Source organism: Lichenostomus cassidix, chromosome 4, assembly GCF_008360975.1.
Source record: "Lichenostomus cassidix isolate B80296 chromosome 4, HeHo_3.0, whole genome shotgun sequence".
NCBI classification, from domain to species: Eukaryota; Metazoa; Chordata; class Aves; order Passeriformes; family Meliphagidae; genus Lichenostomus; species Lichenostomus cassidix.
Genome location: NC_139484.1, coordinates 2,120,810 through 2,142,882, shown reverse-complemented (window position 1 = coordinate 2,142,882; position 22,073 = coordinate 2,120,810). Strand labels below are relative to the sequence as shown.

The 22,073-nt window shown below is 43.0% G+C and overlaps 1 protein-coding gene across 2 annotated transcripts in view; it reads right to left on the bottom strand.

The window, feature by feature from the left end:
* Positions 1-6,257: 6,257 nt before the first annotated feature.
* Positions 6,258-22,073, bottom strand: part of UGT8 (UDP glycosyltransferase 8) — a 34,741-nt gene continuing 18,925 nt past the window's right edge. For both annotated transcript variants that reach the window (XM_085057611.1, XM_085057612.1), the window contains exons 3-6: positions 12,478-12,620; positions 10,893-10,969; positions 9,505-9,724; positions 6,258-8,558 (exon numbers count right to left, since the gene is read on the bottom strand). In XM_085057611.1, coding sequence (XP_084913737.1) covers positions 8,195-8,558; positions 9,505-9,724; positions 10,893-10,969; positions 12,478-12,620 — 804 coding nt within the window. In that variant the 3' untranslated portion in view covers positions 6,258-8,194. The remainder of the gene's footprint in view (positions 8,559-9,504; positions 9,725-10,892; positions 10,970-12,477; positions 12,621-22,073) is intronic.

The window sequence follows — 22,073 nt, the reverse complement described above, 5'->3', positions numbered from 1 at the left end:
ACATTAGTGGGAAAACACATCTCCTGAACTACAGGGATTCTTTGGGAGAAGGGTAACACGTGGAAGACTCCACTTGATTTATCCTAGAAATCAAGGAAAAGGATACTGCAGAAGGGCTCAAATCCCAACTGCATTATCTACTAATAACTTATAATAAAGAATATATAACATCCAATAAAATCCCTTCCCAGGGAGGCAGCTCCAGCTCTCTGGGAGATGTCGCTGCATTCCCCTCCTTTCACTGTTTTCTTTTTTTGGGAGATGCATTTGTTTTTTGATGGGGTTTTTTGAAGGTCGCACAGCCCCGGGAGGCGGCAGAAAGCACTTTTCCCAAGGAGCAGGATGGTGCTTCCCGCCTTGCCGCAATCGCGACGCCAGGTGGCAGCGCAGCCCCAGCCACCGACCGCAGCGGGAAGAACGGAGGAGAGGACTGGAAAACGGAGGGAAAAAGAAGGTGAAAAGGAAGAAAAGCAGTGGATGGCTAACAGGCTGTCTGCAGGGAAAGCAGCCCTACTGCAGGAATAGCTCCACAAGGATGCTTCCAGCCCTGGGAAAAAGCAGCACAAGGTGCCGACGGGCTGGCACAGAGACCATGGAGGCATGGACACAGATGTAGGATGCTGACACATGTACAGGGATCCATACATTGATTACTCCTCCTCAACCCCTCAAAAACCAGAAAATCATCTTATTTCTAATAGGAAACACACATTAATGTAAATTTCAAATAATGCCGTAAACAGGGATTTTGGGATCTCAAGTTAGAACATCAGCTAGGTGGATTAGCAGATTTTGGTTTGGTTAAGGCCCTTTAAAATGCCTCTTAAAAGCAAAATAGCACGTTTTCTGAGGAGAGACATCCTTTGAAACGGATAGAGAGAAGCATAGGTGATGCTGGGAAACAGAAATATTTCTAAGTCCAGAAATGCCCAGAAGTGAAGTGGAAAGTGTTTTCCTGTCCTCATGGGAGACAGGAGGGGCTGGCTGCAAGTTCATCAAGTTCTAGGGTGAAACTAAAGCAGCATTTTCTTCCTGTGATACAATCAGAAAGCTATCAGCCTAAATCACAGAATGAATCACAGAATTACTGAAGAGTTTGGGTGGGAAGAGACCACAAAGCCCATCTGATTCCCTGCCACGGGCAGGGACACCTTCCACTACACCAAGCTGCTCCAAGCCCCATCCAACCTGGCCTTAGACATCTCCATATTCTCCTGGACAACTTCTACCCATCTTTTTCTGTCTCAGAGTTATTCTTTCGCTAAAACACCTTCCCAAGCCCTTTCCCCCACTCCACTGCTGTGTAACCACAGCTTCTCCTGGCTTTGGCTGTGGGCAGGACTGCATGAGCTGGGAATTGGTCTCTCCTTCCTGCAATCGGTACCTTCAGTGTCAACAAACCAAGGGCTTCAGCGACACCAGGAGCAAAGAGCAGCACTCAAAGGACTGAGCGCTGGAGCAGCCTGTCCTGAGAGGAGCTGGGGAGTCTCCTTCCCTGGAGATACTCAAAGCCATCTCATAATGCTCTGGGGAGGTGAACTCCAGTGGAGCAAGGATTTCCTTCTGGGAGGTGGTTGTGTCTTCATATTTCTCATGAAGTGAGGCAAAGCATTAGGAGAAAAATGCAAATCATGGCAGTAAGGAGAGGGAAGGGGTAGTAATGCTTCAGTAGTTGTGGGAATACTGGTTCAGCTCAACTGAACTTCACCAAGAATGTCAATAAGAACTGTACTGACTCGCCTTGCATGACTGGAACTTTGCCACGGGTAATAATCTCTCCCACAACACCTGACATACCTTTCCATGGCCCTGCACTGGGCAGGCACTGCTCACTGCTCTCACACACTTTTGAACCAATTGTTTTCTGCCGGGAAGTTTCTGAACCGTGCAGACACGGGAGGCTGAAGGAACTCTCCCTTGGCACCCAAACTGCCAGTGCACACAGAAGGGGGACTACAACGTGGCCTCCCTTTCACAAAGATCATGGTGAATCAGCCTCTAACATTGTCCAAATGGAGAGTTTGCAGGCTAAAGGCTTGAGAAATCAACCTTAAAAGAGTGACCAGAATTAGACACTGCTTAAATCCCTCCAGCCTGAACAGTGGTATTTGAACTTGGCCTGAACAGCTGGCCTCTGGTTGCCACCCACACAGCTCCTTCATTCCCAACTCCCACACTGGGACATAGACCAAGTTCCCAGTCGTGGTGAGAGAAAAGGGATCTCCCATCCCTGCACCCCAACCTGGAGGGCTCCTGCATGGCCCAGTGCACCTGCCTTCTCCTGCATCCCAGCAAGGAGCACAAGGGAGGCATGTGAGAGGGCACGAGGTGAAGGGGATCAGACCTTCCTGTCCTGCAGCAGAATGGGGAAAACTCAGTGCAGTGGAGATTGAGCCATGAAGTAACTTGGCCAGAGGAAGGCCACAGGGGTCACCTTTTGGGGAGGACAGTGACCTGAAAAAGGTACAAGGACATGGGGAACATGAGACAGAGCAGACACCTAGCACCATGGGGGCACAGCCCCAACATGAGCTCCTGAGAGCTTCCACAAACACATTCCTCATGCCATAGGATGGGTAAACTAAGGACAAAGTCACACACTTGCCCTTCCTCCCTCACCCCTCAAGAATTACTTCTGTGTTTTCTCTCCTACAGCAACTCTGCCAACACACTGAGGTGTGCCTTCACCAGGGAAGCCACCCAGGTGGACATGTGGTGGCTCCTGTGATGCAAACAGGAGCATCCAGCTTTCCTAACCTCTCCTCCCACACCCAGGAAAAGCAGGACTGCCCAGAAACCGTCCATAACCACATATCTGGTGAAATGGTTTGGGTCTGTGGGATATTTCCTGAGAATGAAGAAATGATCTAAGGAACTAGTAGCAAGGGAAGATGGTCACAGGTCTGGGAATAGCCTGTCCTGAAGTTGCTCTTACATTATTTGACCCATGATAACAATCTGTTACTTCTAAAAAGTTGTTTTACCTGTAACATCACTTTAACCTTCTTAACTGAAAGCTTTTTTTATGCCTCCATGCTTAATTTTATACAGCAATCCCATCAGGGTCCCATGAATAGACTGGAATGTTTCCCATTGTTGGCTCGAGATGCTCTTCTCTTTACGTCCACTGAATGCACACTTAAAACACAAAAACCAAAGAGAAACAAAATTACAGAAGCTGATGAATCTTTCAGGAATCCCAAGTGTCCCAGACAGGTGTGGATTCATTTGCCTTTTCGGGAAAGGCATGGAGTCACACAGTCCTGCCCCTCATTACACGTCATTCCTTACCCATTGGTTTCCTCCCTGCTCTGTCTGCTGGGGTGAGGCCGCTCTGAAAGAGACAAACAAACAGGGAATGACCTCGGGTTTATCCCCACGGGGTGATTTTTAACCTGGATCTTCTCACCAGTTTTGTCTGTGCTGCAGCTCCACAAAAAGGAGATGTGTCTGCAAAAACGAGGAGTCACTTTGCAGTCCATGGCAGGAGGGGTGGCCAGCAGGAACAAGTCCTTAAAAAAGAATGGATAAAGCTCTTGCACCTGAGCAATATGAGCAATGGGATCCAGCAAAAAATCTGTTACCTTTGCTGTACCAAACCATCAATCACACTCCAAGTTCTTACCATTTCATCTAAAAAAACTCAACTGTAACATTTTTTCCAGTAAAAGCAATGCAGGTTTTAATTCATGCGTCTCCTTGTCACGCTTTTCTCAGCACCACCAAAAGACCCAACGCTGCACCTTTTCCCAGACCCCCAGACAGAGGCTGCAGAGCCAAAAACAACAGAAAGGAAAAGCTGAATAAACATTTCTTTCATCAGGAAGCTCATGGGTGAAGCTTGAAGTGCTGAAAGGTCTTATCTGCAGTGAAATCCAATGACGAAACTTACATCTTGGCTTGAAAACATTCCCTGGGGAGAGGCCACCTCCACCTGAGAGCCAAGAGAGCCCAGGCAGGACACACGGGATACACAGGAGCTTTCCATGTCAGCAGAACCAGGAAGGAGCTATTGGAACAGCTTCTGGTAGAGTTATGGTGTCCCCAGGTGAGTTATCCTGGAAAGCAGAACCAGCAGGGCAGGGAAATGCCACAGGGCCTCTGGGAAAGTGGCAAATCAACAACTGGAATGCTCAGAAACCACACACACTAAAAATGCCACTGAGAAAGGCTGATGCACCTAAATGGGAAGATACAGAAACACTTAGAAAAAGAGGTACAAAAGTGTACAAAAGCAGGGCACAACAGAGTAGAACCTCTTACAAATACAGGCAAATGTGTTACTTCCTTGCAGAACTCTATTTTCTCTACATACAGATTTGCTGTCTCTATTAAGAGTTTTCCTTAGTGGGCATCTCCTGAAGCTGAAAGCTCTTATCCTTGCTCTCAATCTCACAGGAGCAGAAGATGGGAATTTATTCAAAGCCTCTATCTAAGATTATCACGTATCTGCTGCTTCATTTCAAGAAGCAAATGAGTTGTGTTTGGAATGAGAACATTTTCTTCCGCTCAGGCTGCCAGAGGAATTCAGTGCATCTTTATGCAGTGAGCTTGGAAAATGACCAGGTGAGCTTTGGGGAACACAACTAACACAGAGACATCCAAGAGGATGCTCAACATCTCCATGCCAACTGCAGCTCATGTCCAACCAGCCCCTGAAGTCCAAGCATCCTCTTGACCTTTGCTACTTCCAGTTTTGAACACCTGCTCTAATTCTGCATTTTTTGTAACACCAGCACATACAAACACATAAAATGCTACTTGTATCTCTCCCCAGTTAATTATTACACGGCGCAGCCCTGTCAGTGCAACACCAGGTCAGGAGTGGGACAAGGAACTGTTCCTCATGTTGAAAGAAACATTTCATTTTCACCTCCAGCCCTCCGGGATTTCCCAATCCCAGCTTCACGCACTTGTTTGTCAAAATCCAACATTCTCTATAAAGCAGAACACTGTCTATATTTTTGTATATGTGTATTCAGCTACAGTCCTTATAAGTAACCTCCCCATTTTATGAGTTCTGGCAAGACATTTTTTTCCCCTACTAAACTAAACCCATAGATACTAAATTAAAACTCTGACTGTTTGTTCTAACTGATTTTTAAATATGTAGGAATGCACTAACATAGCAAATTAAAACTGGTAAAATTTGTTCACTGCATGACAAAATCAGAAGGAAAACAAGATGAGGTGCACACCATTACTGTCAGTACAGAGAGGTACAAATTGAGATTATTTCACTCTCTTTGTCTGGAATAAAAGCGTCTATAGGTGTTCTCTGCATTAAGAGTACTTGACTGCCAAAAATCTTGGTGCTCATCTGCAAAAGTCAGAGTCTACATCAACTCTTGCTTCCTCCCCAGTTCTTACATGCAGAGACACCGTTATTTCATTAAAATGTAATTATACTGACACTGAAGAGCCAATCTTTTGAGATTTTCTCACTTAAAGAGTTTAAGCACCTTCTCTGTTCAATGCATAATAACTAGTATTGATCAGAAAGGTGATTCAAGCCTCAGACTTGGTACTGTGAGGCAGTCTGGAGTTACACATGTATTTTTAAACACTTTTTTAACATTCCTTCAGCCATCTGGCTGATTTCAACACTGGTTGGGCACCAACAGCAATCACTGCTAGATTTCTGCATCTGAAACAGAGGAACATTTTCCTTGCTGTGGCAAAGAGGGGATTGAAATAACCACAGTAACAGCTCATGCTTGAACTTAGAGGAAAGTTGAAACACAACAGATATTTCTAGAGATGAGGTGGACCAGACTCATCAGGAATTTGGCAATACAGTTAATGCAGCAACTGCCTCCTATTGCAAAAGAATTGCAGCATGTTTGTACCTACGGAGACTACTCAAGAAATCCATCATCTCATCTAACATCACTGTGAAAAACCTTTTAATCCTGCTTTTGAAGCAATGAGTTTAACATACACGGGAAAAAAACAAACCAAAAAACACTGTGACAGGTATGTTCACCAACTTTAAAAAATCTCAACTGCCTTAAAAAAATCGAATTAAGCATTTTTTCTTTCAATTGATTCAAAGCTCCTACAGGAAATAGATCTATGCTCACAAAAACCAACAATATTTTTGATTTCAAATACGTATCATGCACCACAGTAAACACCAAGAAGAAAAATGGTGTGTATCCTAATAAACATTCACATTTATGTACACACACACATACAGAGGATACCTTAACACAACCAGCATTCACTTGAACAAAAACATACTTCCAACAACAGAATTTCTCTATTAAATCCATGTTTATTGCTTAAGTTTTATCACAGTGGAGATTAAATTATGCTTAATCATCCGGTCAGTGCTTTTGTACCTTCTTTAATGCCAAAAAACCCCCACATTTTAAACCAAGTCATTCATACACTCGAAGTCTCCTCACCATCCCACCATTCATCGCCTCTGTGTGCTCCTGTAGTTGCCACGGGCTGCGAGATTGTAAAAAGGTATAGCTAAGAGGCTTATTTATAATACCATTTTTTCTTCAAGTATTCAGAGAGCAGCACAAGTAGCTGCCCTGCGTATTAGAAACATATCTGCACTGTTATTTATTGCTGTAGGACCGAGGCTCCTGATGGAATGGTGGTGAAATATTGCATCACTGTGTATGAAGATGAGCTCAGCATCCCGTCATCATCCCAACTCCTCCCATGTTAGTGAGTGACACAAGGCAAAACGGGCCTCCCTCCTTTCTCTTTCAGCCACGGGACCTCGAACTACAAATAAATAAAGCATACACTCACAACGTGTGTAGTGCAAATTCCAAGTAAACAGAATGACATGGAAATAAAACTCATAGTTGCCAACTTTGGTTCAGCAGGGCAGCGAAGATTCCACGCCCGGCGCTCCCGCCCTGGGAGCACACACCACCGCCAGTGTCCTGTGTCGGCGACAATGATTGAAGGAGGTTGCTGGGGACGGGGGGACACGGGGCCACCTCCGCACACCAGGTGGCCAAGCCTCACCCCACACACCCCAGCAGCCCCGGGCAGGACGGCTGGACACCGCCCGCGGCGCGGAATTCCTATTGGCAACTACGTGGAACATGGATTGCGTGGCCCAGACTAATAGAAGGTAATATTTCTGTTTTTCCAGATACAACCATTGAAAGAGAACATCTACAACATTGCGAGTCAGAAAGAACTTAATGAGAATTAACAGGAAAGACATCCAACTCTGGGGGGAGCGCTGTGTGGGGTTGTTCCCTTTAAACAAACCCCGAGGAGTGGTTCGAGTCTGCGTGGCTCTGGGCCATCACAAAACCTTCTGCACTAAAGCACAGGGCTAGGTTTTTATAAGTTCTTTTGTTGTTGTTGCTGTTGCTGTTGTTTCACTTATTTTTCTTAATTATGCATATCTACTTCCCACACAGCCGTATTTGGAACTGATATAAGACTCCCTAATATTTTCGTGGCATAAATTCTGTATGCAGAGAAAGGCGACAAATGAAATTTTGTCTCAAAGTTAGGACACACTGTAGACTTGCTCAAGACCCTTTTCTCCAAAGTACTGGTAGCGAGCAGAAGAGTCATGCAGCTTTATCAGTAAAACGAGTACATATTTTTGCCATTTTTCTTCAGTGCTCATTAAGATTATTTCATTTTTTTAAAACGTCTGTGTTCTCAGTCCACAATTTGCTATTTCTCACATAAAGACTAGGGGAAATTATTGGTGTTTTGAACAGCATTCTTACGCAACAGGTTGAACCTTCAACAAAGGAAACACAGAACTAGCACTAGAGAGTTCCCTCAGCGAAAAGAATGGATATATTAAAGTAATAAAAAAATAAAAGGAGAACACCTCTGCAAATAAAAAGAAACCTCTCTTCATTTGGGACACACACACTGAGCTTTTAAGAACTGAAAATTCATAAATACGGTCATTGTATAGAACTTTAGAGAATTAAGGCTTCTAAAAACTTCAGTGCCAAAATAACCTCTCTGCATCAGTATTAAGAATAAAATATTTTCCATTTTAGGTTGTGCTTGCCTTTTTTTTTTTTTAAAGACTTCTCTTAGTTCCGTAGAATTTTGTCACATAATATTACATACTGAAGGGGAGTGTTAGAACTGCTTATTGAGGTTTTAAGTAGTTGTTAGACTAAGTTACAGCGATAAAATTCGATTACTGATCTGATTCATTACTACTTTACATGGGGCTGTTGGCTCATTTCACCTTTTTTTCATGCTTAATGTGGCCGTTTCTTCTATACTTGCCATTGGGGATCCCATTCTGGTAGTGTCCATTAACAGCGCTATGTTTGTCATTTGACCAGAGATGTTTGCTCTGCTTGCAGATTAATTTTGTCATCCTGGCCAAAACACAGTAAAGTAAGGCAGCACCCACTAGTAGGACCAAGGCAATATCCAGTAAGAAATACTGAAAGAGGGAGATGCTGTAAACAGCGGCACGTAGATGTTGGGCTCCGTTGTGGCGCAGGATGTAATTGATCCAGTACACAGTCCGGTTCACGGGGTGCCCAGGCTGGTCCTTGTGGATCTCCGACAGCCTCTGCGCCCGCTGCCGGTAGCTGGGGGGAGAACAGCAGACAAGGGAGAGAGGAAAAGCTGTCATGTTACATTGTTGTGCAACCGAATTACCGGAGAAATGAGGAACAGCGAGAAACCTGCGTTTGCTTTTGCAATAAACCATTTCCGCCCGGGTCCGGAGTTTCACCTGAAACTTTGCATTTTTCACCTCAGCGGCTGATCCTGCCAGATTCTTCCCCTCCTGCCTGCAGGGTCGACAGGTTATGTACACAGGACTTGCCTTTACACCATGGATAATTGCACAAGGGGAAGGTGATGCAACTGATGTTATCGGGGTCTCTATCATCATTCCCCCTCTCTGCCGCTGCTCTGCTGATCGCTCCTGATAAGGGATCTCCTTTCCCAGGAAGACTTGTCTCCCATTAAAGCAAGAAGCATCAACAGCACCACACTCCAAAACTGCAGTTAGCCCAATACAATATATTGCCAGCTAACCCCTCACTAATTTTAATCTGGAGGTGAGAGGCATTACTAGCCAGAACAGGAAAATAACACTTTAAATATTATTTCTTTTAAATAAAGTCATGGGACTTAAGAGTCACTCTTTTTGAATACCTCCCCATTTTAGCTACAACCCAAACCATGTAGGTGTATCTTGCTGCAGGCAGCACCACAGCCAGACTGCTCATGTGGCGTAATCAAGACAGACACAAAGGGACCTTGGTCTGCAACATGGAATAAGTCAGGACAGGTTTGTTTCCATAACCTCAGTGCCCTCCACATGGCAACTGCTACACAGAGCAAGTGAGACAATTGAGTTTTGGTGCTGAGCAATGAGCCCAGCACCCACACAGCCATTGCGTAATCTTGGGACAAACATCCAGACTTGCCTCAACTGTATGCACAAATAAAAAAAAAGTGGTTTTCTTCCACTGCACAAAGGTGTCGTATTCATATTTAACACACCAACCATCATTCATTCCATACCTGGGATCATTAATAACTTTTACTAGGGCTTCATACAATTCACTCTCAGTCATGGTCTTCCAGTTCAGCAGTATTCCCATGCCTTTGGCCTGCACACGGGTCATGGTATCGTAATGGTCTCCAAAGAGGGGAATGCCCACCACCGGGACCCCGTGGTACATGGTTTCAAAAATGCTGTTTAAGCCTCCGTGACTGAGGAAAGCTTTAATGTTAGGGTGACCTGGAACCACAAGAGGCATGAAGGTTACAAAATACACTTCTACCTCCTTTATATGAAGTTATTGAAGCTCCTGGGTACAACAAATTTATCACTGCATTTCTGTGGCTGCAACTCAGGCAGGTAAAGATTACTGCAGCTTGTTCTGAAGTTCTCCCTAAACCCACTCTGCTGAAATTCCTCATGCATTAAATCATTTCCTTATACACAGAGAGGGAACTGCCAAAGCAAAAAAAATTCTCATGTGTATGAGTCGTATAAAATGATTAATGGAGTAATTAATATGCACTGCCTACTCCTCAGTAGCTGCAGGTGGTGACTCCAGCAGGTTTAGCAGTACAAGTGAGCAAGGGAGAGCACGGTTTTGTATTAAATACAACTTTTTTAATGGCAGGACAACTGATGTCACACTCTCCCTACAACTCCACATGTCTTACTTGAGGTTAGCAAGACCTGATAATCACAGCAACAGCCTCACGTAATGGAAAAAACCAGCCTGCCTCAGAGCAATCTGATAACCAAAACAATTCTACCTGCTTTAGGAGTCATCTGCCCAATCACTGCGTCATGGGAAGCTCTCCAGCTCACACAGACAAACACTGATGTTTAATGCACTCATCAGCTCCCATCAGAGGTGTTTTGGGAACACACAAACATCCGAGTGTCCCAGAAACAGTCAGATATTCTGTGGCCTCTCAGATCTGCAAGGCCCTCAGGGACCCTTTGATGGGCAAGGAGAATTAAAATAAAATATGAAGCTTCATCATCAGAACCTGGAGCACCACAGTTCAACAGAAAGATTATCAGCTTGCAACACATGCCCACACTCTGGTACAGCTTTCTTGGACAAAAACAAGTGTTTATTTATGAAACAGTAATTAAAAATTTCTAAAGCTTATTCTGATGCTGTGTGAACACAGAGCAGTTTTATGACTCCTCCTTGAATAGTGTTTGAACTTAGGGAAAACATGAAATCTGTAGCAGGGAAAGACAACTAATATCAGAGACGTGTTTAATTCTCTCTTCAAATCCTAATTTAGTATTCTTGCTCTGTGATTGCCATGACAGAAATTATCCTGGCTTTGTAATAACTGCTAATTCAAAATATTTTTGAAAGAACAAACTGAACTCAACTGAGAACAAGCAATAAATAATGGAAAGAGATACTCACCAAGGAGGTCATTTTGTGGTAACCATTCAATAAGCTTCGTATTGTTGCCTAAATTCCTTGGTTTGTTTCCTGAAAACCTAAACCAGTAATACCAAATGCAAACAATTATCAATACCTCCAAAGTGACTACTAAAGGATAGTGCTGGTTTGTTTATTAGACAGGATTGGAACTGTAACTTAAGAAAGAATCACCAACACATTACCAATTAAGCAAGACATACATCTTTACAACTGGCTTGTACATTCTGCATGTTGAAAAAAGTCTAAGTTATTTATGCTAAGTTACATAAAAGCAATTAGTTATGTTACTGGGTTGTCCTCCCTAACCAGAAGGGCATAAAGATCTACAAAAATCCCCTGATTTAGCATCATGGCATTGAGACTGCCAAGCAGTGCTCACCACCTTTCTGTCCCACACAGGCACAGGCCCATGATCTCAGGAACAAAATCAAACCCCACATCCCTGAAAAACTCCAAGTTACATCTGACTGATAAATAACTGAATTTTCATAGAAGGCTTCAACTGAAATTGTTGGGTTGGCATTAAAAAAAACTGTTCTCAAGAAAAATCCTTTAAATTGAGCTATTCACTAGAAAAAGAGGATGCTTCCCAAAGAGAAATATTCCAGGAAAACACAATATAAGAACAGAAGAAAAGCAGTAAAATAAACTGGGATTAATTGGAAGCCAAGCAGCATTGTGGGGCTCGTAAGAAAACACAGTGGCTCTACTCCAAACAAAAACTGATGCAACCTTTATGACAGCTTCAGTGCCAGAGCCTGAAAAATTCCCACTTTGCTATTCATCAGTGGGGTTTGCTCCTTGAACTGCACACAGCAGTGAGGACATTGCCTAAGAGATGGTGGGGAACATGCCACCAAGACTATTAATACAACTCCAAGAGCGTGGCAGGGTTGTAAGACACCCACATGAGTTGTAAAGCACTGATTATCTGGGGAAAAATGGTTCACATGAACTCCAGCAAATTATATCAGCGATGCTTGATGTGAAGCAGAGCTGACTAAACAGTTTTTGGCTTTTTACAGGGAGTTGAGAGCACCACTCAAGATGTTTTTAGAACTGAGAATGCTTCTTACTGATTCTGACTCCTGCAAATTCCTCTTCCTTCAGTCTCTCACAGAAGAACAAGCAAGTGGGAAAATCAGTAATAAAAGCCCATGTTGACACATAAAAGAAGAAAAAGGGCCTAAAAAAAGTGAGGGAAAGGGGAAAGAAGAAAGAAAATGGAGGATTTTCATAATAAGGATTCATTCTTGAGCCCTGGGGTAGTTTCTTCATCAAAAATGGTGACAGTATGTCCGAAATGTTAAAATCTCAGACTTTTCATTGTCCCCAATCCTTCCGAGAATATAAACTCAGCCTAGGGGTGTAACCCACGCCTTATTCTGCCACAACAACCACTGCTCCTCCTTGTTACTAGGGTACCACAACATTTTCATGCCAAATGTCTTTGGGAGAGTCAGGTTGTCTCTGCCACCCAGGCAGCCTCAACTGCAGCTCTGCAACTCCAGCGGGAAACAAGCATGCTCCAACCCAGCCCAAGCTCCTGCAACCCTGCCCTTACCTCCAGATAACCCTCTGGGGCAGCCTGGCCAGGGCGTGTGCCAGCTTATTGGCAATGTCCTCCGAGAGGTATTTCACCCCGGCGCCAAAGGAGACGAGGACAAAGCCGCTCTCGTGAGCGCCGTTCACCCACGCCTGGAGATCCTGCAAAAGCAAAATGCACACTGAGAACTGCAGAGGCAAAGCACAGGAACAGTGAGCAAACACGGCTTAGGAAGAGCAGTTGCTGGTGCCTTTGTTGCTTCAGAAGGCAAGTTTCACAAATCCCAAACATTCTAGAAGTCACCAAGAACAATGGCTCATGAGTCAGAATGCAGGGCACAGGCCACCAACAGCAAAACCCTTCCGTGTTTGTTTTGGCTTCAGTATTAACCACCGGTGGCTTAAGGCAATTTGTCCCTCTGTAACTGATCAGTTGACACACATTCACAAGTTAACACGGTGCATTTTTACTCTGCAAAGCATAAATAGATCCATCTCAGAGTATCAGCCTGGAAGCCCTGCACAGGGAAAGTGTGAATGAAGCCTAGGACTCAGCTGTGTCATTTCCAGCCTTTAGGAAAGTGAGAGTGCTTCAAAAACCTTGTTTTGCTATCATTTATATAAAAAGAATAAACACAACTTGAAAGAAGCCAGAGTTTCTAAAAACACTGTCAGTTTCTACTGCTCAAGGAGTGAAGAAAATGTATCCATTACATTTTAAAACATAGATTTAAATTCTGTGTTTTTCCTAACACAACTCTTGGCAGTGGAAACAAACAAACAAAAAAATAATACTACCACTGATATATCAGTCAGACAAAGAATATCTTCTGTTTCTCGGGATATGGTTTAATTCTGGTCTCGTCAAGTTTAAGCACAAGCCTGCTCAACACCAGTACAGCAATAGGAAATGAGCAAAGAGAAAATGAAGAGCCCTGCTCACAATGTGCCTCTTGTCCTGGTAATAAATAGGAGGGCAGACAGTAATAGAGTAATGCTGTGCTATCGTACCCGAGCACAAAATCCAGCACATTGCACTGGGGGTTGTGCACTGCTCTCTGCTATAAAGCAAAAAATATTTCCATTTTCTTTAAAATCCACAGTTTGTCCTTTTCCAGTGTACCCTCTTCCTTTTTTTATTCATGCAAAGGGAGAGCAAGAAGGCAAAGGAGGGGAAGTGGCTGTGACCTGCCTGGAAGCTGAATCATTTATTAGGGGCTGAACTTCTGACACGAAAAGTTTCCAAGTGGTTTTGTGATTTATTTAAAGCTCGGCCTTGAATATTACTTCAGGACCTAAGGCATACTGCAAATGTCATTATATTATAGTCACTGTAGTGCTTCAACTAGTTACATCTTGACGTATTTTCCATCAGCTGTTTCAAGCTAAAGAGAAAAGAACTTTTTGTGGGCTCTAGGACAAACCATTCTGAAAAGCACCACTTCCTCCAAGCTCAAGCATGGTCCATGCTGATGAGCACAAGTTAACAAAGGTGGCAGGAAGATAAACAAAAGACTCCTGGCAAGACTCAGATGTAAAAAGAAAAAAAAAAAAAAGCAGCACACTCAAGTCAGAAACAGGGACAGGTGGAATATCCAGGCACTGCCTGTACTTGCAGGGATGGGGTTTGGAAAGCCAAAGCTGAATAGGACAAGGAACCTGGTGTCAAAAAGTTCAAGGTGCTTCCTGCTTTCTTCATTTTAGCCTTTACTGGTTTGGCTTTGGACAATCCCAGGTCCCTCAGACCAGAGGGAAAGTCTAAATAAATTGGACATAGACTACTCACATGAGGCCTGATAGGATGCACTGAGAAATGCCAGGTATCTGGAAACTGGTGTGGAATGGGTGGGGAAACGGGATGAGCAGCAAGTGTCACTTGTGTTTTTATAGAGCAGAAGGGAGTGGTCTACTCAGCCCCAGCTTGATCCCTGCAAAGTGATGGAGCAAATAATCCTGGATCATCCTGGCATCAGAAGGTCCTACCTGTGACTACTTCTCCTTGGCAGACATGTGGTTTCTGCTGCTACAGATGAGCCTGTTCCAGCTGAGAAATGGCTGCCAATGCCACTGCTACTCTGTGCTCAATGAGAAATTCTGTGAGACTTCACAGATCTGATGTATTCATATAGTGACAATTATACGTCATCACATAAGCACAGAGGATGTATAAATAGTTCCTTATAATCAAATTTCTAAAACAGGATTCAAAAATCCCCACGTATAATACAAATAGCTGTTAAGTACTTAGAATTTTATGTAGGAGAATAATAAAAAAAAAGGGAACTTTAAGATGTTACCTACAAACAGGCTTTTACATTTTGTTGTGCAACACCAAAGCAACCTGCTCTGTGTTATGGTGGTTTCATAGCCAAGCTTCTGTAATCCTCCCCTTTGAAGGCAATCCCACTGCTTCAGTGGACAAAGGTCAATTTAACATCCTGAAAGGCAAGGCAAGATCCTGCCATCAGGCTCAAACCATGGGATTTGTTTGTCATATTAAATGAGATTACATTCAAAAAATAAATGGAATACAAAATGAAATACCTTCTATCGACAGAACCCTAATATCCAGACCAGAGCTGGATGGTGCCTGGCCAAATGAAAGCAGAAGCAGAGGAACCCGATGCTGTCCTTTGAGTTTCTTTTACAATGCTAGATTAGAAAGAATGTAATCAATTCCTCAGACAGGGTCAAAACTGCCCTCTGCCAGCCTCAGGAAGATGCAGAGAGTTTCATCTCAGCTTGTTGTATTTTGACATCAACTTTCCTACTGTTTTACTTTACATAATTTTACTTATGCTTTATGCAGTGCTGCTAGCAAGAGGAATTGCCTGCCTGCCTTCTGACCTGCAGCACCTTTCCAGTCTCTGCCCCAGAGGGGTGCTGGACATCACTGCTGTGCATGGGCTGCAGAAAATCAGCTACAGACTTGGCAGGATGAAGGCTCTTCCTGCACACATCTGTGTAAGTCCTGACATAGCACAGCCTTGATTAAATGGCATCACTAAAAATGTAGGAAATTGGGTAAAAATTAGGCAACAGAAAACAGGGAACTTACACTGCCTCCTCATAGTTTGTGATCTGCATGAGTCCATTATTCTCAGGTTCCCTTAACTTATTATAATTATTCCTGTGACAGCTTTTTAACACAATTTCTAAACAAAAGATCACGTGAAACTGAATCTAAGTCAGTTGCACTCCCAGGCCTTTGGTTTTAAGAAAGATGAACGTCCTGGTACAATTAGCTGGGCCACGGCACAAAGCCTTAGTATTTCCTTGTACTTTGCCTGCTCTTTGTGTAGTATACAAGGTGTAGTATACAAGGTGCAGCAGTGATACCCACAGCAGATAGAGAGCGAGCTCTGATCTTGGCACATCTCTGAGAGGGACTGAAATACTTAACAGCACTATGACTATGGCTGCATGTAATTTAATTCTCGCATGTACACTTCTCACGTGAAGAGAAGTGTACAAAAGAGAAGCCTGGAGTGATCTCTCAGAGCCCAAACACTGGAAAAGCACACACTGATGCCACAAGGCAATTCTGTTTGCCTACAGTTTCAGCAGCCTTCAGTCACTTTGCTACCTTTCCTCTGGGTAGGGCCATATTAGCCCTAACACCACACACCAGCCTCAGTGAACCACTGCCCACTAAAAACCCTCAGAGACACCCAAGCTCATCCCCTATGAACTCACCCCTTTCTTCCCCTTAAATCCACTTACACTTTTGACCTCCAGCACACTCTGCCCTGGCGATCTAATTACGTGCTGTATGAAAAGGCACTGAGTCAGGATGAGTCATTAGAGCTGCCCTCATTAAAATCAGCATTCCCTGATCGGCAGCACTTCACAGCTCCTGGCTTGCAGCACAGCGACCTCCTTTTGACCAGTTTGAAGGATTTTCAGGTTTCCTGTAAACCCAGGCTGATTTGCTTTTAACACGAGGAAAGGAAGGTACCATTTTGGAGGTCTAACCTACAGAAGAAATCGGGGGAGGGAGTTTGTTACATGACGAGTTGCACTGAGTCTTCCTCAGAGTCAGGTTCAAACTCAACCAAGCTCAGAACTGAGAATTCAAACTTAATACATACATCGAGGCATGGACTTGTCTAAATGGCTTTCTCTTTCAGTGACTGGAAGAGAACATGTAATCCTTTTCCTCACCCCCAAAAATAACTCACTTTCAGGTTTTCTTTAAACTGAGGCAAGGTCTTTTCTTTCCAAGTCCTAACACAGCCAAGAGACAACACTGGCTCATTGAGGCTACACTGCCAAATTGATAAACTTAGCAGCAACTTAAATGCAGAGACCTGGCCTTCCCCTTCCAAACCAGCAATCAAACCCTAAGGAATTATGACCCCCAAACCTCGATGAAGTTTACCGCCAAACTTTCAACAGAAGTTCTACTAAAGAATTGGATCAGACACTCACAGAACTTGTGTACACCACATCCATTAAAAGTGCAGGCCTGGCAAGTCTAATACAGCACATTCCCATTCTGAACTGAATAGTGAACTACATTTTCCAGCTCAGTTTTGTGTTTCATCCAGTAACAGCTTTATATACATTCATAATAAAGTATCACCTAATACGTATGTTATAACTAATTCAAATTTTCGCTTAAATGGTTTAAAAAATAATAAGCAATGCAAATATCACCTAATATATATATTGCCATTTTCACTTAGGTTACTTAAAAAAATAATAAACAATGCATACTAAAGTATGAAAAACTCAAAAGGACCCCTACTTAGAACACTCTGCCCAACCCTGTCAGTCCTCGGCTTGTTTCCATGTAGCTTCTGTGTAAATGCATGTCCTTTGGGAAAAATAGTACAGGACTCTGTGCTTGCATAGGGAGAAGAAACACTTATTGATCTGTGCTGTACTATAGGAGCATGGGGGGAGGAATAAAGAAATAAAATCCATCTTTTGACCAATGTGAGACAGCAATGCTATTGTGCCAGCCCCACTGTGTGGGCTTTGTTCTGCCTGGTTTTCTAATTAGCCATTCTCTGCAGGCCCTGGTGCTGAACACACAGCTGTGAGCAGGGAGTGAGGGCCCAGCTGGCAGTAACCAGTGGTGCCTAATACTGAGCTTTGTTTCAAATAAACAAAGTGCACAAATACAAACATAACCGGGTGTAATATCCGAAGCTTTCCCTGTTCAGCTGCTTGATTCAAATGTGCAATAGCACAAACGCCTGTTCTTTGAATACGGTTGCAAACCACCCATTCCCCAAGGCAGAGCACAGGCATCCTATGCAACCTCTCCCACAAAATGCTGCTTAGAGCAGACAAATCCAGCTCTATTTTAAAATAAATAAGAAACCACATTAAGCCATATTCAGAAAGGAGATACTCACTGATAAATAAACAGAAAGGTACACAGACCATTTTTATGAGTGTCCGAACTTTTCTTCCATCCTCTAAATAGGACGTCTCTCATATAACATTTAAATTCTATATGAATATGTTGTTATTTCAGATTTTACCAAAACAACGTATCAGAACAGGTGGTCTAGCATCACTTAGGTGCCATTATACAGCCTCCATTATCACAAAACAAACAGGATCATATCATACAAGCTAAAAGTTATAACACAACCCATCATTCCACAGCAAGCCCAGAGAAACTATCACTTGAGGCAAAGCAAGCTGCTTGTATTTTCTTGCCATGAATTTTCAAGTCAGTGTAGAACCAAAAATAGGAGTTTTTATTTGCTCAGAGCAGCAAAGGACACAGAACATCGCAGTGAACACCGAGGGCACAAGGCAGAGGAAGGAGTCAGCCTCCCTGACTCCACACATCCAGCCGCTTCTGCTGGCTCTGCATCACCCGGCGCCTTGGTCACACTCCAAAGGTTATTTTCCACTGACTAAATTCCTGCCTTTTCAAAACTATGGCCACCAAGCAAAAGTGCTTGTCCCATGTTATCAGGGCTTGCTCCTTCTCATATCATCTTCTTAATTAAGTTCTTAGCTCAATTAAGAGCAAACACGCAGCTCCCAATGAGGACAGGATCCTCCCGAGTCCCATTTCCCTCTTCATTAATAACAAGTTAATTGTTCTCTTCCCTAGGTTCTATTAATGAGATCTACCATACAAAAAGTGCATGCAGTTAATATTCATGCTATTTTCTTGTGTTTTGTAATTCATACTAGCACAGAGTAAGATAACTCCAAACCCAATACCTTGTACCCACCATTAAAAAAGCATACTCAGATTAGACTAAATCCCTCAGTCTTCTTGCTGGCTGAAGCCACACTAACATTATCAGTTGGGAAAGAAACTCTAAGATCTGAACTGTTTTCTAACAGATCTCCAAGCAGCCACCACCTATTAATTTAAAAATGCTGTTAAGTTCTTCAGTATTAGACACGGATTCAGCCCTGCTGAAATACAGACTTTTCCCCTCTCAGGTTTCTCACGAATTATTTGGTGCTTATATACACACTGTATTTGCCTAATCAAAATACACTAGGGATTAAAGAAAAAGTCTTTAAAGCCTTACAAAGCTTTCCAGTGCCTAAAATGTTGTATTTTCTTATCGCTGCCCTTTACCACCTTTTCCCATTTAGCATCCAACATGGACAAGAGTGTTTAAATCCATTTAACTTTCAAGAGGAATAAAATTCACACTCAAAACCAGAGTCAGGAAATCCAGTCCCCCAGGCCTTTGCCTTTCCTCCCATAACTGAGCCCCTCTAGAGCTGCAGGCGTATCCAGTGAAGCTCTGGGAACACACTCTCCCCAGAGCTAGAGGTCAACCAGGAAAGTGCCGCGCAAGGACTTCCCTGATGCAAAAATCCATTACTCACCAGACCTCTGGCAAGCACCCTGGGAAAGCAACCTTGCCTTTCAGATGAATGGGAGGAGTGCAAAACGGAGCTTGCCCTTCAGGAGAGGTTATCAAAATCACTGCAGAGAGTAGCAGGTGCAGCAGAGGGATCCTCAAATCCAGGGTTCCACTTCAAAAACCTCGTTGGCATTACCCCACAGGCAAAATTCTGTTCAAAAATACCCCAAAACCCACCTTCCTAGGCATGAACTTGCAAGCATGCACAGAAAAGTTGATGATTATCAAATGTAAATGCAAACCAAGGTTTTACCAACCTTCCAACAGTCTCACTAGCTCCATATGTAGCAAAAAACTCTACAGGAGCTAAGAAAAAACAGTAAGTATGGAGACTATTTTTATTTACTCTGCAAAACATGGGGTCAAATTAAATTGGACAAAGTAAGAAGAAAATTGGCAAGTTCAGTTTTAAATACAGACCTCAGTATTACAGATACTGACACATACCTCACCCATAAATCCGCATTATAATATAATTTAGGTGGGAAATGTTGCCTCTCATTGCTCTAGTATGACGCCCATGCTCTTTGGATGGTAGGAGATAGAATTCTAACCTGCAGCTTTAATCCTTTGATCTAGTAATTGCAACTTCTTCTTTATTTTCCTCTTCAGATAAAATAGTTTTTCTTTCTTCTTGGAGTTGACCTCCTCCCTTCTCCTTTTTTAAAGATCTATAAACACATGTGAATTATATCTATACATACGCAATACCCATGTTTATATAAATATAATTGAAAAATACAAGCCATCAGTCATCATATTCTTTGCAAAGCCTAAGAGCAGCTGGTTTCTGAGCCTGTGTAAAACCCACATCCTTCACCCAGACTCCTCCTGGTCAGGGTGAGCAGCAAACATGCTGCCTACAGAATTCCCCCTGTGAACAGCCTGGAAAGGCTCAGGCAGATGCCTCCTCACAAAGCCCTTGCTACAGACACCTCATCTCCCAAAGACAGGTATTAGCCACGAACAAATTATCCACTTCACCTTTAAGCAACCAGGACATCTGAAAAGCTGTCTTGATTAAAGGTTGTTTTTTTTTTTCAAGTCAGCAATAATAACTAGACTTACTGCTTGTAAATGTCAAGTTTTGAGCCCATCTCAACTTCCCAAATTATAGGAACATGGTATCCAAACTCAAAGATGTTCCAAATACTCCAGGAAAATTGAATGCCCTCTGAAATAAATTCCTGCCTTCTGTTTTATGCTGTAAATGGGAGAAGCATGGGAAGAACACTGGCTTATTATTTGTCCTCTATGGAGGTAATTCCTCAGAATTTGGCAGTGACACTCAGTTAACCCACTGCAGGTTACCAAAGTGAATGAACCTTGTTAGTGTGTTTCAATATGAACATGATAAATCAGAATATTCAAAACCATAAAGTCTGTTTACAGTAGTAGCTTATTAAGGTAGGGTTTTTCTTTCCTATGAATAAATATAAAAAAGTAACTTCTATTCCTTTTAGCTTTCATCATCTGACCTATTCAACATCTAAGGTCTGGAACTTTCATTTTCTATTCCCAATACAAGCAACTGTTTGAACTCAGCAAATAACCACCCTGGACTGTAATCCCTGAACCAAGTAAATCTGCTTTTTGATGGACAGCACAGGCCTGCTGAAGGCTTGGTGCTCCATTGTAGGCTCATGGGATGCCAGCTTCAGCACATGCATCTGCACCTGGAGAACCTGCCTTCCACACAAGTTTAGCTAGAGGTACTTAGCCAAGCTCCAAAATCAGCCCTGTGTCCTTTTCCCTGTGTTTTATGCAACACAAGCAGATGCTGAGTCACATTTCTTCCCGAATTTAAAATGCAGCAGTACAGCAGGAACAGACATGGTTCACCAACCCACTCCTGCTGGAACAGCCGAGACTGGAGACTAGAGTTTTGTAACTGTGGGTGCCTGGAGAGCTCAGGTAACACCTTCCTGTGAATCAAAACATTAAATATGGGGGGGAGAAGCTTTATCTAAAATATATTTTAGAGCCAAAACACATGATCATACAGTTCAGTACAGAATTTACACAGTGCTGCATCAACTCCATCATCCATAAAAGACTTTTTGCTTCCCCAGCTGACAATCACATGCGTTTTAGACCAGCTCTAGAATTGCTTCACATCACCAGAAATTTACTGTCCAAACAGCTCTGTAAGCTCCCTGGACTTTAAAAAAATAATACTAAAATGATGGTGCTATGCAATGCGCAAAAATCTACTGCTACAGCCTGCAAGGGCTTGTAGATGTGTCCTTGAATCCAAATGAAGGACAAAAGCCAGGTTTAAGGAATAAAACATCTCTTGATTCTTCCACCTCATTTTCAAGATAAACATTGGCATCAGCTAACACACCTAGTAAACATACAACTGTCAGCAAGGCTCGGGGCGGGGGGAAAAAAACCAAAAACCAAAACACTTCTAGAGAAGATATATCAAAGCCACCAGTTTGCTACATAGACTTCACTCTGTATAAGTAACAGGCTCAGATAAGAGATGACCAGGGAGGAGTGAGGAAGTTCCTGTAATTACTATCTGTTGACAGCAGTGGCTGAAAGGACAACTTATTATTCCAAAATGCAAACACCCTCATCTGTAGCATAAATCTAGTTTACTCATGGACTGAGTATTTCCCAAGGCAGCTACTCATAGCACCCCTCAGCTTCCTGCCCTGACTCAGGAACGAATCAGGCTGATTAATGCCTAGCACTAATCACCCTGGTCACAACGTATAAATGCCAGAGCAGAGGTTTTCCCATTGTT